At 41.2% G+C, this 18,061-nt stretch overlaps 2 protein-coding genes across 4 annotated transcripts in view; one reads left to right on the top strand and one right to left on the bottom strand.

Moving 5' to 3' along the window:
• The window catches only part of ZNF277 (zinc finger protein 277), a 38,858-nt gene extending 32,462 nt beyond the window's left edge, over positions 1-6,396 (bottom strand). The window contains exon 1 of one of the 2 annotated variants that reach the window (XM_079303583.1): positions 6,240-6,396. In XM_079303583.1, the coding sequence (XP_079159709.1) occupies positions 6,240-6,282 (43 nt within the window). In that variant the 5' untranslated portion in view covers positions 6,283-6,396. Of the gene's footprint in view, positions 1-5,723; positions 6,152-6,239 lie in introns of those variants that run through there. The other variant, XM_079303582.1, reaches the window with a different exon arrangement.
• A 91-nt stretch (positions 6,397-6,487) lies between these two features.
• DOCK4 (dedicator of cytokinesis 4) overlaps positions 6,488-18,061 on the top strand; it is a 221,593-nt gene continuing 210,019 nt past the window's right edge. For both annotated transcript variants that reach the window (XM_079303581.1, XM_079303580.1), the window contains exon 1: positions 6,488-6,686. In XM_079303581.1, the coding sequence (XP_079159707.1) occupies positions 6,650-6,686 (37 nt within the window). In that variant the 5' untranslated portion in view covers positions 6,488-6,649. The remainder of the gene's footprint in view (positions 6,687-18,061) is intronic.

The following is an 18,061-nucleotide window of genomic DNA, read 5'->3' as shown; positions in this document are numbered from 1 at the left end:
GACCTTTCTTGAAAAAGGCAACTATGTGAAAAAAACAACTGCAAATAGTGTGAAACTTTTATTTTAAATAGACCTTTAACTTTTTCAGACTCATACAAATTAGAACTAACCTCAAAATGCATCCTGAGAGGTCTTGTTTCTGCCATCCTTGTGTGTGTGGGTGTCATACTAACAGAACAGGCTGAAATCTCTCTCAGATATTCTGACTGAGCTTCCTGACACACAGAGAGCCTTCAAGGCTGAATTAAGTGAATTTTGTACTTAATGAAGAATCCGTATGAAGAAGAGGCCCTCATGTTAGAATCTCTGTGGTTTATTGCTGCTTTCTCAGTGAACTGGAGCTTTTCCAGATGGAGAGTAGCAAAATAAGTTGTTTCCACTTTTAGAATCAAACTTCCATAAACCGGTATACAAACTGGAAAACACAGTATCTCAAAAGGAAAGTTCATTATAGTGTGCAGTGATATGAATCAACATATTTCAGCCAACTGATACCATGATTCAGGAAAACAAAGCTTTGACTGTACTTAAAATAATCCACTATTTATACTCCTTACACATACATTTTTGAAAATTATTTTGAGAGGAAAGTATTTTTAAGTCAGGACTCAAATAATTATGTCTTATAGATCTCAGGGACATCTCACAGCAGACCATATAAAATTTCTATGAGTGTATTCTGACTTTGTACCAGAGTTTGAAATAAATATTTTTATGATGCTGACCTCCATGCATTTACAAAACATATAACACAGATCTTAATTTCCTAAGTATGACATATGCTTACTGATACTGCTAATATAGCTTTTGGACATGGATGATACAATAATTGAAATTAACTTCATTGAGAAACAGAATTAGAATCTTTGAATTACTGATACAAGTTGTTTCTATTTTTCAGGCAACATTCTCCTAACTGTATAAATACATGAAGGTTCCTTAACATTAAATTAGTACTGTAACAACACATACTGCATGCTTTCATTCCATATAAGACAAAATCAAATTAAAACCTCTAGCAGGATGTGTTTTTTTCCATACCAGTCTTTAGAGAAAAAGCTCTACCTCATTTATTAATGCATTATGGAGTCATAATAAAATTTGGTGCTGGCACACTGGTCAAGACAAATGCTAGCAAAATGCTCCTCTGACAGCAGTATCACTTAGAACTGCACATATTTGTTTCATAACCATTGCTGTTTTTATATTGTGAGCTTTGTGCACTTCCACCATGGAACTCCCAGACCTATCCTGGGGCATGTGCCACGAACTTGGCATGAGGTTGTGGATGGGAGGGTTCTGTGCCAAGCTTCCCCATGCTGCCCAGCAGCCCTGGGTCTCCTCTTGCATCTCAGCACAGGAGTCCTGCAGATCACTCTCAGCTGCTTTGTGCATTGGCTGGCTTTAGAGGTCAGTTTCAGTTTCCTGTTCAGTACATGAACAGGATTTGTTTGGAGCCCAGGTATATGAAAAATGCATCCCAACCCTTAACAGAAATGCCTGAGTCTAAACCAAGAGGGTGTTCAGTGTGGGAACACTCACTGCAGTATCACTCACTGCAGTATCCCAAAGCAGAAATGCCAAACCATGCAGTACAGCTGCAGGGACTGTGGCACCTTTATCTACTGTGGCTTATTACTTGTTCAGGGGAAGAGTAAAAACATACCACAAAAAATCACGAGGCTGAAACAGATGGCATGTCACGTTACAGAGTTTCTATACCAGAGGGATAGAGAGAAGGCGTTTTACCTGCTACAACTACACCGGGAAAGCAGCTACTTCTTTGCTACAAAGTCTCCAAAGACGAAGGGGAAGTTTACATCTCAATGAGCAAGAATGAAACAGAAACAGTTGGGCCATTTCACACTGGCCACTGCCTGTAAGTCATAAAAATCAGAGAAAAATATGCAAAATATTTAAAGAAAACAAAACAAAAAGACCAGCTGGAAGACATGGTCCAGTGAAAGCAGGAGGCAAAATACCAAAAGGAAAGTTTCAAGAAACACAGCTGAAATGTATTACATGGAACAGAGAGGTGTGGACCACTGAAGCTATTGACAAAACACCTACTACAAATCCTAACTTAAAGGTCTGCTATAGCAGAGTATTAGGACAGAATGGCAAACAAGCAGCGATGACAGAAAGGATGTGCTGTGGCAAGGATGCCACAGCACAATTTCAGTCTTGTTATGTGGCTTTAGTGGTACTAATACATTATTTAATACAACAATTATCAGGTCATTGAACACTAGCGTTTTCCCATTCAAGTGACTGTAATTAAGAACTGTAGACAACAACTCTGCAAAAAACCCAGACTTTTACAATCACATTGTCCTGATTTCAGTGAGACATTGGTCAGAATGACGTGTCCAGCTCTTCAGAGGCACAGACCTGCTTTAAAGTTGTACAAAACTCACCACAGTTTTTTCCTCCAGCTTCTTGAATGTCATGTTCTTTCCTGCATTGTGTGAGGCTTTTATTGATGCAATATTTAAAGCTACTTTAAAAAGCCCACAGAAAGACATTCAAATGCTTTCAGGCTTTTCTCCTGGTTTCAGCCTGCTGGGAGTTTGTGGATGAGAATGTGAAGCAAAAACCTCAAAGTGAGACTGGGAACAACTGCAGTTTTAGGATATAAATGGTGACACAAAGTTGCAGAGCTCTAGCAGAGATTTCAAGACAGGATATGGTGGAAAAAAACACACAGGGCTAGGAAAGGCTGTGAAGGCTGTTTGGATAGACAAATTTAACTTATACTGAAGTTAAAATACTTGACACTTCTAATTTCACAATACTTCCAACTGTTCATATGCACAACCATTGGTTAGTTCAAACCCTACATCTCCTCATCGAGAAAGCTGGCCAAAGCCTCAGAGCGTGAACTCTAAGAGCTGTTTAAGACATGACAGGCCCACCCTGTGGCAATCACCATTGCTGACAAGAACCTGCAACTCTGGTGCTCTTCCAGAAAACCAGCACACCCCAGCAGTGAACAAGGTGTTTCAATAGGCATAACAAATTATCCTGGCATCTGTGTCACACTCAGAAAATTCAAAACACTTGAACTACCTCTCTAGCCCATACCTCTATGCACATCTATTATTTGTTCAAGGGGTGAGAAAGCTTTTTGGGTAAGAGTCAGATATTTGCCAATACAGAAACAGTTTAAAGGTCTTCATCAGTCTGAGGACTGATGAAACACCACTCACTCTTGCTCCCCTGCAGGTAAGAAAGACTGAGCAGAGGTTTCAAAGAACTTGAAGGCTTTAGCACACAAACAAGTTACCATGTTTAAGACGTGTATCTGCTCACCAGGCAGTCTGAAGCAGCTCACTTCTAAATGTTCTTTGGTTAGAGAATAGAGGAGCTGATACTCAGTAGCTTGTTCATGTATCAAAGCCTTTACTTGCTACTCAAGAATTGGCTGAGACTACTAGAATGAAATACAAAGATAAAGGCCATCCATCATTTGCTTTGAAGCTATGAAAGTTTTCTGAATTCAGAGGAAAACAAAGAGTAAATCTTTATTGGGTATTTTTGGGGAATACAACATATCCTATGCCTTGTGCTAGCAGAAGTTATGCACTCGTGCTGAGGCGTGGGGATGCCCCTTGTCTTCAGATAAAATACACTGTAACACAATTATTTGTAACATTATGACAGGCATCACCGGCACTTCAGATCTCTATTACAAACCAATACAATCCATCATTTATTCTATTAAGCCATTATGATCTGCTTAATGAAATATTTCGTTTCCCTTGTATATTCTCCCATTGTCAGTTATTTAAGAAATGTGATGTGAAGGCTTAAAGCACTAAAATATTACTGCAACAGCTACATGAAAGGATTCTGCCTTATTCATTTTCAAACAGAGAAGCACATAAAAGGTGATTTTACAACAATAATTTAGTAATTTACAGTCCTCTAAAAGATCCACTTGCTTATCAGGTAAATGTTTAAAATTACTTTGAGATTGGATTTTTAATTAAAAATCACAAAAAAGGCTCTTAAAACATTTTAAATAATGCTGCTTTAGGAGATCCATTCTGGTAATCATATTAAAATAGTGTAGCACTTCCAGAATTAATTAGTGAACCTGTCTCCAGACGTAATTGTTAATTGTTCAGTTCACAACAATAAATCTACATCCTTTTCTGAGCTCATAATGCCCACTAGTAAAAGAAAACTCTTCTCCCTCTGTCCAAAATCTTTAGTATGGTGGAAGCCTCAGGTCTTGAAATCCTCTACTGCACACAAAGATTTAATCTGAGAGACACTAGTGGTATTCTGGATGCTTGAAAGTGCCTTGTGGGAAAACAACTGAGGCTGAAACCACACGTGTGATCATTTGGAACTGGTGGGGGTTTTTAGGGAAGGACAGTGGGAGGATATCAACCTCTAAACCCATGAAACAGAAATGGACAGATACACATGGGCTGCTCATCAGGCTAAGGTCTGAGGATCTCTTGTGAATGAAGAGATGAGGAGAGGCAGCTGTGTGCTCGGGGCAGTGGCTGCTCAGTCACCTTGCTGGAGTTTTCACCCCTGGACACGAGCAGCCAGCAGCTCCCCATTCACCACCATGCATGATGTGGATATTTTAGAGAGGAAGGTTATTTTGATTTGCAACAGCGATTTTCACGTATTTACCTAAAGACTCCAAATGGTCTGACAGGGGATGCAAAGTGAGTTTGGGAGCAAAGACAGAGAAAGTCCACTAGTCATTTCAATCAGTGTTTGTGCTCAGTAAAATAAGCATAGGTTTCTGAATTTCCAATTGCCTCAAAGAATTTCTGTTTTTTTCTTTGAACTGGTGTCAATGCGTTTACAAGAGTTATCTGCAAAAAACTTGGGTAACCTAATCATCTCTAGTAGTCTGCAGACATATGTATTCACAGAAGAGCTGTGCAGACTCAGCCACATGTTCTTTCCAATAGTTAAAACAGCACAGCTTTGCCTCCGGGTGCAACTACACCAGTGTGGAAATGCTTTAAAAGGGTCTGGCTTTCCATGTATGAGGTCCATGCCATGATACTGAAACACAGAAATAAAGCAAGAGTATGGCTTTAGCTACCAGCATAAATCGATATTACTTTTATGAATAGAATAAGGGCACATATATGACAAACAACACAAATGTCAGTTAAAAAACCACTCACTATCAAAGGCCCAAACACAGAATAAAAGTGCTCTTACTCTATGTTTGAAACTGCTTGCTCATACATGACTTTCTTTCATTGTGTCTTTCACACTATTAATGACTTGACAGCAGAAGTTAGAAGCTATTGAAAAGCTGAACTGAAAGCTACTCTCTTCTCTTAAGTGTGAAAAAATTAAACTATTTTTTTCATTTCAGATCAAAGCAACTAAGCCCATAAAATCTCTAGATACCACTTCATAAAAATAATTTAATTGGAGAACACTTTTCTAAAACCAGACATACTCGTTTTAGAGACAGATTGTAAGGCCTGCAAAGCAGCATCATTGTCATTGGTTTCCTCCCTTTTTCTGTCAGTGCCTTTCCACAGGACTGGACGATATCACCAGGCTGTTGCTCCTGCCTCAAAACACCCAGGTTTCTCCTAAAAGGACCAGTGCAGCTTGAGGATTTCTTGCAGTTTATCTACGGTAAGCTGTAGCTAAGCTCCTTTCAGGAGGGTCCAGACATACAGACTTCTCGACAAAGACACAAACCCTGCTGTTCTTGCTGCTTACGGTACCTGGCTTGTCCCTGCAGTAATTCCCCACGGTCCATTTGAGCTCCTCGCTGTGCATCATCGGCTTTGCACTATCTCTGTGTATGTGTGTGTTGACAAACGGATTTATGGGAGAAGCCAGAATGCCCCTGGACCATCATCTCCACGTCCCACCGCTCTGCGCGCTGCCGGCATCAACTCCACCTCGACCCGCTGCTGTAAACTCTCCCTGTCCCCACAGTTCCGTGTGCCAAACGTGGAAGGACTGGCATCAGTAGGACCAGAACAACTCACTCTCCCCTGCAATCAGCGGGAGGAGGGTACGGGGCTGTCCGCGGCTCTCCGAACCCCGCTCCGACGGGCGACAGGCGAGCCCCACCGCGCCGGCCCCGGCGCTCCCGGCTGCCCCGCACGTGTCCGCCGCTCCCCACGCCAGGGACGGCTGAGCCAGCCCCGTCCCGCCGTTCCAGCCGGGATCGCGGCACGGAGGGGAGCGGGACAGCGCAGTGTGAGACCCCACGGCTCCCGCAGCGCACTCACCTCCCCGCGCCGGCGCTCCCGCAGCCCCGCGGGACGCAGCCATGCCGCCACGGCCGCCGCTCCGCTCGCCCCGGCGCGGGGCGGCCCCGGGAGCGCGCCCCGCCCCGCTCCGCCCCGCCGGGGAGCGCGGGGCCAGACGGGGCTCGTAGTCTCTGCCGCTGCCGCGGGCGGCGAGGGGCGCGGCCGCATCGAGGCACTACGTTCCCCGGCGTGCAGCGGGACGGGGAATATAAGTGGCTGGCGGCGAGCGCGCCTCAGTCAGTCCGCCCGCCCGAACAATGCCTTCGCCGCCGGGGCCGGGCAGCCGCGGCTGAGCGCGGCGGGAGCCCCGGGCAGCGGACGCGCTTGCCGGCCACCGCCGCTCCCGGCGGAGGGGCTGGCGGGGGAACGGGCGCTCGCACGCCGCGAGCATGTGGATACCCACGGAGCACGAGAAGTACGGCGTGGGTGAGTGAGAGAGAAGGCGAGCGGGGCAGCGCGGGGACAGGAGCGGCGCTGCCGGCGGGGAGCGCATCCCGGGCAGAGCGGGCTCGCCCCGCGGGGCGCTGCTGCCGTTCCCGCTGGAGCGAAGGCAGCGCCCTCCGCTGCGGGCGCTGCGGTGGGGGCCGAGGTCCCATCAGGGCGCGGAGGGGCGGCCCCTTCCCCGGGACACAACAAAGGGCGGCCGATGCCCGAGCCGCGGCTCCGGCATCCCCCGCCGCTGCCAGGGGATGGGGCAGGGGCCGGTCCCCAATCTCCGAGGCGGGCGCTCGGTTCTCCTTGCGCTGAGTGAAAAGGCTGGCGTTTCACGGGGAACAAAGCAGCCTAAAAACATCTCTGGGAGCGGCGACCCGGTGGGAGCCGGTGTCCGCCGGCGGCCCGGCAAGGAGCGGCAGCGGGGCCGCGGGCATTGTTCGCGCGTCGGGCGTTTTGTCGCTGCTTCGCTGGAAACCAGACAAAGTGTCGCCTGTGGGAGCCGCGCTGCCTCGCCTGTTTGTTCCGCTGCCCGGTGCAGGGCTCTGGAGCCCGCGGGTTTGACTTGCGGAGCGATCGGAGAGACTCGCAGTGATTTTATTTTTCTTGGCACCGCCTACGCCAACACCCGGTGAGCGCCGGCGCTCGTCCCGGACAATAGCCCCCTCGGACGCGGGTGTCGCTGAGCTGTCGCACGGACCTGCCGGCGCAGCAGGCAGCTCTCCGTGTGTTTACATCGCGTTTGAGCGCCGAGTTGTTCGTATTGGAGCAAAGCGGGAGGAGCGCGGAGCCCTCCTTTGTGTGTGTATAGCAGCGCTGTGGCGAGCCGGGGGCGCGGGGCCGCTCCGTCCCATCTGGAGTTAAGCCCAGATGTTGCCGTCTTCCGAATGCTAAATTACACAGATCATCGATGGGATTTTTTTTTCCTTGACTTTATTTGTCAGGGTCACAGCTGGGTTACACGATATTGATCAGTCCTGCCACCCGCCTTTCTTTACGAGGATGAGCAAGAGGCTTAAAAACCACTCTGGGACTCCCTGGAATGGCATGCTGGATATTAGCAGTCAAGTATTTCAGGCTGCAGCCCTCCTCCCCATCTATTTGTTGTTTATGTTTATTTTTGATCCTAGTGTGCTATTTCACAACTCAAGCACTTCCTCCCCCCCACCCCGATATATGAGCTAAACATCACTATCTTTCTTATACTGAAAACAAGCAGATAAACAGTTTCCCCTATTTGAATAACTATCCCATCGTTGCTAAACAATGAAGAGATGCTCCTTAAGTGAGCTTTTCTACGTTTAATAATGCTTTCCAGGTACTTAGAGGTGAATTGCTCTTCACCTTCACCTTGCTTACCAGAGCGGGTATCACTGAAATCTTACTCCTGCTATGGAGATACAGTTGCAATTTCTCGATAGAGACCTTCCTTTGGATCACCCAGAAAATGTGGTCCACTACAAAGATTGTCCTTATTTGTGCAAATATAATATAGTCACCAAAACGATGTGTATTCTTATTTAAATTAATTTCCTGGTTTTCTATAATTTGACTTCCAAAGGCTATTCAAGATAGTAACAAAAAGCCACTGTTCAAATTGGTTTCTCTGCACCCCTAGGATGTGAATGATATTGTAGTTCAATATGACTATTGCAAAATGTTGAAATACTAACCTAAAGTAATTTAATTTTTCTCTTGGACTGCGTTTTATGCTATGTGCTCACTCACCTGCAGGATGAGTGCTGTCTGCAGAATCTTCACACCCAATTACCCTGTAAGCCATTGTACTACTTAGCTGTGGGAGGGCAGGCAGGAGAAAGGCTTGTATCTTGCTGTGTAATTATTTAAACTTTATATAAAGTGAACCTCATAAATTAGGCTTTCATTTTGCTTCACAGACCAGTTTGTGTTATTTTTTTTTTTTACTGATAGGATTATTACATTTCCCAACAGGTATTTTAATACTTGTGTGTTTATCTGCTCTGGTAAAATGGGTGTGTTAGGAAACCCCTTTGAGAATCCCGATTAGTTGTACCAAGCTCTTTATACAAAGAGCTCAGGACTTGCATCAATTTCAGACCTCATCTGCATTTTCAGTCTGAATTCTGCAGCACATGCTGTGTGCTGCACATTTCTGCTGTGGTGCCAAAATGGATGAATAACCAGACAACAGCCACCTGGCTGCACTGAAGGGTTGCTGGTAACCAGGTGGCTGTTGCTCACTTGCACAGCCTGACTGATCCCACTTTGAGGGGTAGGTAATACAAATCACACTCTTCTCTTCTGCAAATATTTTAACTTCTGCCTGCTAGCTATTGATAATAGCTGGTTGATTTATTTTTTTTCCTTGAGCATGTTGCTTGAATCTGAGTTAATTTAGTAGGCAGACACACTGCTAGCTCATTTCGTGGTAGGCATTCATGCTGCTATAAGGACAACACTACTAAACTTTTATGTGCCATCTTTTGTACTACAGCTGTGGGGTTTTATTTCCAAGGCTATAGCTTTTGTCAGTTATGTTGTATTATCCCTCAGGATGCTAAAAGTGAAATAAACACTGGTATATTTCTGGTATTGAGAATTTTGTCTGGGTTTTGATATCTGTATTTTCAGTACAGAAGTTTAAGCTTGTATATTTCACTTTGAAATTGCATGTGTTTTGAATCCTATCTTCAGCTGTGGGTGTCAAACCAGTGATGACACTGTATGAAGGATCCTGTGGTCAGTTATGTGGAGTATTGAGCACAAAGTATGCTGAAAGTGTAGGAGAGATAAGATTTTTTTTTTTTTTTTTTTTTTGCTGTTAACATGTTGAAATCTGGTAGATGTCAAATGGAGTTGACTTTGATAAATACTCTATGATGATCTATGTGAATTCAGAACCCTAGAGAATCACAAATTCATTTAGGTCAGAAAAGACCTCCAAAAGCCCAACCAATGGGCAATATTGTTTAGAACAATAATCAAACCCTTTGTTAAAATGAGTAATTTAAGACCGCATAGCTTTGGATGCTCTGCAGGAAGCAAACCAGTAAGTGTAGCTTTCAAAATTGACTATTACTAGTTGGGGCATACTGGAAAGTTTTAACTGTAGTAAATAAATCAGTGGCTACATAATTACTTTCTAGCTGCTGTTTGGAGTTAAGAGTCAATTTCTGTTTCTTCCTCTATATTCAGGATATCTGTTTCTTCTTTTTGTCTCACCATATCTGCATATTGCATCTTGCATATTGTCATCTGATTTCTTTGATTTACCTAAATCCATAAGGGTGCAGTTATGTTCTCTGCAAAGTAGGTAATTCACTTAGCACAAAATTTCTCAACATTTCTCTGGAAGGCATTTTTTGGATTAGAGTGTAAGAATTAAGGAGAATAATTAAAAACAATTGCTGAATGTATAACGTAATTTATAAGCAGAATGGTATTTCAGATGCTGAAGTCATTCTGTACAGCAAAATATATCAGTTTAACTCTGCCAAGCTAAAATAGTGGTTGATATTTTTAGTGTGTTAAGCCATAAATATGCCTTTCTGAGGAGGGCATGAAATTTGGGCATCTTCTACTTTATAGATGGAGAAATGTAAGGTTCAAATGACTTTGTACTGTAAGCTGAGGTTCATATGAGGAAAAAAGGCAGGAGCCTATTAGTTGATCACAGGAGCAGTATTGACTTGCACATAGACAAAAGCCAAATCAATTGGCTTGTGTCCTGTTTGGAGTAGCAGCCAAACTAGTCTTGGTAGCAGTCCTGTTGAAAAATAGCAAAGATATCCTTATCTCCATGCTGCAATGCCTTTTTTGACTGCAAGCTAACTTTACTGTAAGTGAACTTGGTTTGTTTAGCTCAGCTCAACAGTATCTCTATCAATAGCATGGTATATTGTGTTTTGTTAAACATAAACACTTCATTAGCTTTTCTTGTGTGTCTCTTCAAACAGTATAAATAAAGGTTTCAATCAAGCCTTATTTCCTCCATTCCTCTTTCCGAATGCCTCACATTACTGTGTGGAATTCACTTTGTATTTTTCTTAGACTAGTATTGCCAATAATAATGAGCTATATCCAAAACTTCTATCAAGCTGTCTAAATAACTATTTAGAGTTGAGGCAGGGCAAAACGCTATGTATTTGTGAGTTCATTTAACTAAGGGGCAGTTGAAAGATGATTTTTGCTTTTTAGTTACTGCTTGTAACTGTTTGTGGGGCTGGTCACTTGCAAGCAAGTGGAGGTGAGGTACCATGGGGCTCAAGAATGAGGCTGACAGGGTACCAGAGCTCCCTTTGATGCCTCACTGGGACAGTGGGAGTCCATCATTAAATACTCAGTTCTAACTACCTGAGATAACAAAGACCCACATATTTTCTATAGGAACATTTTTGTCACATGACACATTTGTCATGGAGGCTTTTCTTTTATATCAATTTAGTATGTCAGTCCAAGGCTTGTTTTTGGTGTTGCTTTTTTTGATTTTTTTCGTCTTTTATGTAAGCTGTAACTTTCAATGTCTTTAAAATGGAATTATCTCAACTTGCAGCTTTTGGACAAAAGAAAATGCTGACTGTATTCTGTTGGAGTGCAGAATATGAAGTAATTTTAATTAAATAATTTTTGGACATAAGGCTAGTCTTAGGTCAAGCAAATTTGGTGGTGAAATTTTCTTGATATTAAGCTAAATCAGGATTTTAAAATTAATTTTTAAAAGCTGCCTCCAAAAATCTGTAGACTTCCTTATGGGCTTGTGATTTTGTGATATTTTAAATGTCTTCACTATCTCCTAAAGACTGCTCAGAGCTGGCTGGCTCATTAACATGTTGTATAGTGCCCTTCAGAGACCAAATTTTTCCTATTCACTACACATCTGGAGCTACTGGAAAAAGCTTCTGAATGCAGAGGTTATTTCTTGGCTAGCTGTATACTGCTGTCACTCTTTCTTCCTCTTTCGCTGTGTTTTTACCACCAGTCTCAGTGTTGGACTTGTGAGGCTACTAGCTTGGCTGGATTTATCCAAAAGGTAATGGAACAATGGTGAATTAAATGACATAAGCCATGAAGGTGAGAATGTGTTCTCCCTGTGGAAAAAGACAAATTTTTTTAAAATTTTTTTTATATTTTATTTTAAATCTGACATAGGGTAATGTAACCTGTGATTGCTTCTGCATACTCAGGCAGCATGAGACAGTCACTAACTTCTCTGTCAAGGAAGCTGTAATTGGTTACTGGACTCTTACCATGCAGATCTCAGCAGCTTTTGCACTGCTGCAAGAGTGTCTGCCATTGACTCATCTCTTCGCTTCCCCAACCTGCACCCCAGAAAGAAAATTCAGAATAAAAACGGGTTTCATGTTTGCAGCCCTGATTCAATGTTTTCTGTGATGTTCCATAGTTCCCAGCTAATTTCTGAGTGTAATTCACTGTGTAGGGTTTGGTCTATAAAGCTCTCTGTAATTTGAGTTTTGGGAGTGGGGAAAATCCCGAGGAGAGCATTTGACTGCTTGGATCATTTGTGACACTTGACTGTATTAAGCAACTGAGACAAGGCACTTTGAGCAGACAGTTTGCACCCCTGGGAAATGTGTTGCTTCATTTCTTTTGTTTTGTGAGACTTTGTGTTTTGTTGTTTTTGTTGGGTTTTTTTAGCTGAATTTGTTGATTCTGTGAAGGCACAGGGGAACAAACATGATAACCTGTCAAAGCCTGGTTCTTCACAGAAAGGTTTGCTGCAAAGGTTTTGCTCTGTTTTCAGTCTGGATTTTATTTTTTTATTTTTTTTATATTTTTTTATTTTTTTATTTTTTTATTTTTTACTGTGGAATTTTTTTCCCCCCATGTAACTGTATATCATTGAATAACCTTTTGTTTTGTTTTTCTTCATTTTCTTACTAATCTGTTTGTGAGGAACTGGGCAGAATGACTTTGAATTGACCATCATCCACTTTCCAGTCATTTGGAAGCCAGGTGTCTAACCTGAAGAGAAATGTCTCTTTTTGGTTATTTCTCACATGCATTTAATTTGTCTTAAGTGTCTCTATTACATACAAGGGATTGATTTAGATTTTTTTTTTTCCTGAATAGAAATATAGAAAAATGTTTAGAAGAGTTTTGAGAGATTTAATCTGTACTGCTTTCTCAAGGCCAGATGAACTCTAGCTGGATATTTGCATGTTTTTGTAAAATCCTGTTAGCAGAGCATATGCAACTTCTGTAGTCAGGGCTTAGCAATCTCACTACCTAGTAAGTGTTTAGCACTGGACCAGTTTTCCTCTTAAATCTATCACTATGAATATATGAAGACTTGGCAAGAATTTTCCTTTTATGAAATAGCTCCACTTAGTTCACCCTTTCATTGTAAATAGGCTTTTTTCTATGACCAATTGATCCAGGTTCAGAACTGGACAGGCAAACTTTATCACATAAAGCATGAGAATCTTAGTGTGTGCTTTAGTTGATGTGTCTTGTCTGCTTGCCATTCCTGGTGTGACATTTGTTCCTTTTGCAGTAGCATTGCACTGACTCATGTTCAGTCGGGAGCTGCTAATCAATCCTTCAAATCCTTTTCCGGAATATGGTTGTCTAGACAGTCGTTCCTCCATCCTGTATTTGTCAGCTGATGATTTCTGCTTATGTCTCTTTACTGAATGGCACTTCACTTCCATGCTATTTATTCCATTTGTCAGCCACACTGACTCCCAAATTTCCTTTTTCTCTTATGCCTGTTTGAAGCACCCTGTTTGACAGATTTGAGACATGAAATTTAGGAACTGTACTATCAAAAGCAGATCTTGCTATGAGAAGCAGTGCATGATAAGCAACCAAAGATGCAAAGATGCCACAATGATTTGCTTCTAGTTTCATTTGTGTGTTTAAAGGAATGTGTTTTTCAGGACTTTACGATGACAAGAGACCAAAGTAGCTGCTTGCAGTTTTTCTTCATAATGCCTTTTTCTGGTTACTCAGAATTTTCTCAGTTACATAGTTTAAAGATATGATAATTTGTCAACCTTGCATTTTTGGGCACCTGAAATGTTTTGTTTAAAAATAATGCTGATCTAACTTCCAGATGCTCACAGATGAACAGGAGAGCTGCAAACAGTGCAGCTCTGAAAGTCACCTGTGCCATAGGGACAAAGAAACAAGTTGGATTTTGCAATCTGTCATGCATTATGCTTGTTCTTTTTTGCTGTTTTCAGTAAGAAAGTAGGATAAAAATTAGCTTTGCAGTATTATAAAATCAAAAGTCTTATTGTAGGAAAGAAGCCTCTTGCTGATACTGATTGCACCTTTCATCTTTCTCCAGTTAAGGAACCAAGTCAACTTATTTTTTTGGATTCATGTGCAATTATTTATCTACTTCAGTACAAACTACTGAATTTATTACAACTAAAAGTAATGTGTGTTTACTCAGGTCTCTAACACAGAGAATTTTGTTTTCTTGATAGTTTATATGTAGAAAAACACACTAGTAGATAAGGTAATAAAATGATCATGAGGCAATATGAAGTGATAAATGATATGAGGTAATAAAAGTGAAAATGGAGTAGTTAATTAGCATGACTCACTTAAGGTACTTGAGGAATAACTTAAATTTATTTCAGTTTTGTTTTTTGCATTACTGGATTTCAAGTGTGTGTTTTAGGGCTTTCAGGGCTCTGGAAGCAGGTGGTGGCTGGTCTAATCACTAGCTAAATCATGTGCTTGTTCAGTCCTTTCTGCAGTAGAGAAGAAAGGTGCCCTTTGAAATCTGTTGCTTGAGATTTCTTGATTTGAATTTTATTGTAGTTTGTACTGAACTTATGGTTTCTGAGTTTTATTTAGAAATGCTTTAACTATAAAGGTGTATACTGATGCATTTTCATGAATACTTTTCATGGAGTAAGAGGGAATCTACATACAGTGTGGGTAAGAGGTTATAATGCACAATAGGGGGCTCTTCTGTAATAGAAATTGTGGAACTATATTTGGCTGTTTTTAGAGCAAGACATTTTCTTTTACGATCATAAATAATTTGCTACATAATAGCATAATGTTTTATTCTTTTGCAACTCTTTGAAATTGCAGGTTACAGTGCAGAAAGTAAATGATTACCCCATAAAGTCTTATTTTAACTTTTCATCAGAGTAGTGGAGTGAGAGGAGTATTGATGTTGGGACACACTAGTACTTCTGATACTTTGTTTTGTTCCATGGGCTAACTGCAAAATTTGTTAATTTGATTGTTTTTGTTGTAGCAACCTTAATGGGTAACTTGATTTTTGATCAAGCAGGAGTTGTGTTATAGACTATGTAAATGTGCAGTAGTTGTGCTTTCATGAAGTAGCATTCATGCTTCTGTAGTTGTTACCCATAAAATAAAGACTATTATTTTTCTTTTTCCGAGAAAGTATAAAGATGGCTGTTGGGTTTTAAGTGCACTGTCTTATTTTTTGGAGAAAAATAGAACATGGGATGACTTAAATGTCATCAGAGGTAACCCTGTGAACCTCTGAGTCCATAGGTACAGCTATAAGGAGCACTCTCAGGCTTTCAGGTGCAGCTGTGAAGTACACTGCTTGAAACTAACAGGATAGAGATGGGCCACAGGTTGTAAATGCTTTTTTTTTTTTTTTTTTTTTTTTTGGTAAGTGGTAGTTTTGATAAGAAACAGACTTGGATAATATTTTTCATCTTCAAGGTATATGTCTCTTTTCCTAGGCTGCATGGTTCTTTTCTACACATCTGTACTAGGCTTGTTAGTACAGAGAAAATACAGAGCTTGACATGCAGTTTGTGTCTTTGCATGGGATTTAGAAGTTCTCCTTCTGGTGTTAAGATTGTTTCCTCTCTTAGTCTCACAAAGAAGAAATACAAGTCTGTAATTTTGAAACAATTTAATGGGCAACAGTTGGCAGAGCTGCTCTGTTATTCATGGTTAATAGTGGAAACTTCTTAAACATTCTTTACTTATCTGTTTCTTCCCTATTCCTCTTCATTTGCCCCTTGCCCCCAGCTTCCTTCCTTTTTTTTGGTCTGTAAGACTTAGGACAAAAAAAGAGGAAATCCTAAGGTGGAAAACAGAAGATCCCTGGTCTTCTGTTTCAGTGTAAGAAGCACATGTCAGTTCTTTACCAGGTTCCCAACCTCTATTCTTCCACCTACCCCTATCAGAAAAAAAACCAATTACTAGCTGATTATAAGTCAAGCCAAAATAATATCAATATCTTCTCTTCCATTTTGAGTAACAAGAACTGAATGCTTTTTCTTCTTGAGCCAGATGTAGTTCTGATTTCTTGGCTGTGTTGAACAGATGGGCCTATTCCTATTGCTTGCCAGGTTAAATAGGTAAAGTAATGGTGGATGTATTTGCCTGCACATATTTTGCCATTTTATTTGTCTTGGTGAAATATGATTATAGTAAGCATTTCAAGTTATAGATTCTCTGGTTGTTTCCATTACTGGAAAGCTCACTTCAATCACTTAGTTGTATTTTGTTGGTTTTATTTTCAGATTGAATATGAAGACAAAAGACTCGTATGTGAAAAAGACAACAGACAAGTTAGGCTTTTCGTAATGATTTAATTATACAAAGGCAATTTCTTTCCACCAATTAATTAAAAAAGCATAGAATACTATGTTTTTCCAGGCAAGTGTGTGCTGTTCTTGCATATGAGACAGCTGTTGGTTTTAGAGTTTAATCTTCTTTGAAGATAGTGTTTGCAAATATAACATGGTAAGCAATATTCAGAGGAATCTGAGGTAAGGGGCTCTCCAGCCTCAGACATGGTGACATGGAAATCACTTACTCCATAGCTGCTTGCAGTGTCACTTCTTTTAAGCTGCTGTCAGTGGTTGCTTCTAAAAGCCTTCTATTGTTTTCTTGGTTTACTTTAAAAAAAAAATATGAATAGTAGCTTTATCTCAACCTTATAATGTGCTTCAAGAAGTATAAATATAAAACTTGTTCTCTTGATGAAAAGTCTTGGCTTCCCTGTGGCATGAAGGATGAGTTTTGTCAGTCTTGCTGTTGCTACCTCTCTGTTGTTCAGTGTTGGACTGAGTCCATTGCTTTTGTATCTCCAAGATTAAGTGTGCTCTTGCTTGTTTACATTCAAAAATTTCCTGGGGAAGCCTTTAAGACTGAAATTCTTGTTGTGCTTTAATGTATTTGCATGCAAAAGAAAGTATTTCTTTGTTTCACTTTGCAAAGACTCGGTTCTGCCGAATTGGCCAGGGCTTGTATAGCAGTGCCTCTAAAAATGTATATTTAATAGTTATATTACATAGCATCAGTTTTAAAGATGGCTGAGATAAAGTGTATCTATTAACTAGGCACAAATTATGCTGGTTCCTGTTTTGTAACCTAGTAAATGGGAAAAGTGCAGCTGCAACATTAGAGAAATTGCATTGGTTTTCATCATGATGCTCACAAAGATATGTTTGGGTTTATATTGATAAATATTGCTTCTAGCTCTCTTTTTGAGCAGCCAGTTAATAGCATCATAATTGATATGCAAATGTGGTTGTACAGCTGATGGAGATCTGTGGTCCCTGTCAGTGTGCTTTGCCTCTTTTTTAGTTCCCCAGCAAAACAGTGACCGAGTAGAAAGGGGCTGGACTGATGAGAAGGTAGAGAGGCAAAGGTCTAGAACAAACCTATTTAGCATTACGGACTGAATGGACTCTTAAAATAGTAAATTAGCATCTCTTGGTTAGTCTATGAAGTGGTTTTTTTGTTTGCAGAGCCATCACAAGTTTGGCTTGTTGATGATCACTGTAAAATACCATTTATGTTTTTATGTACCTTATGCAAAACATTAAAAGTGCTCTGCAGACTACAAATTGCAGGTTTTGTGCAGGATACGAATATGCACAGCTACACTACCAAATGCTAAAGTAATTCAGGAAATTCAGAATAGCATATTGTCTTGAGTATACATGTGTGGCAAAACTTTGAGCAGAATGTGATTGTCTGGGAACCAGCATGACCATGGCCAGGCCAGCTCTGGGGCTCACACAGCTCTGGCCATGTGCTTCCCCCTGTGCCTTTGTAACAGCTTCTGTGATGAGCAATTGAGAGAGCTGATCTGGCTGAAAACTAATCGCTTTTTTGGCAGGGAGGTATTTACACTGCATCAGCACCTCTAGCTGGGTTTGGATTGTCTGCCAAAAGAGGTGTGCCAGTAGGGGGAGGTGAGGGAGATGGCAGGACCCCAGTGCTCTGCATGTGCCTGCAGGCACATCTGATGAGGTGTAACAGAAAGCTGCAGCCTAATGAGAAATTTAGTTGGCCTATCAAGAATATATGGCACTTTTAATGGGGCAGGAACAAATAACTGATAGATAAACTAGATAAACTGCATATCATCTTATCCAGCTGTTTGGTCTGGATTCATGTGC

This window comes from Erithacus rubecula, assembly GCF_903797595.1.
Source record: "Erithacus rubecula genome assembly, chromosome: 4".
In the NCBI taxonomy this organism is placed as follows: domain Eukaryota; kingdom Metazoa; phylum Chordata; class Aves; order Passeriformes; family Muscicapidae; genus Erithacus; species Erithacus rubecula.
This window is presented reverse-complemented; position numbering and strand designations above follow the sequence as displayed.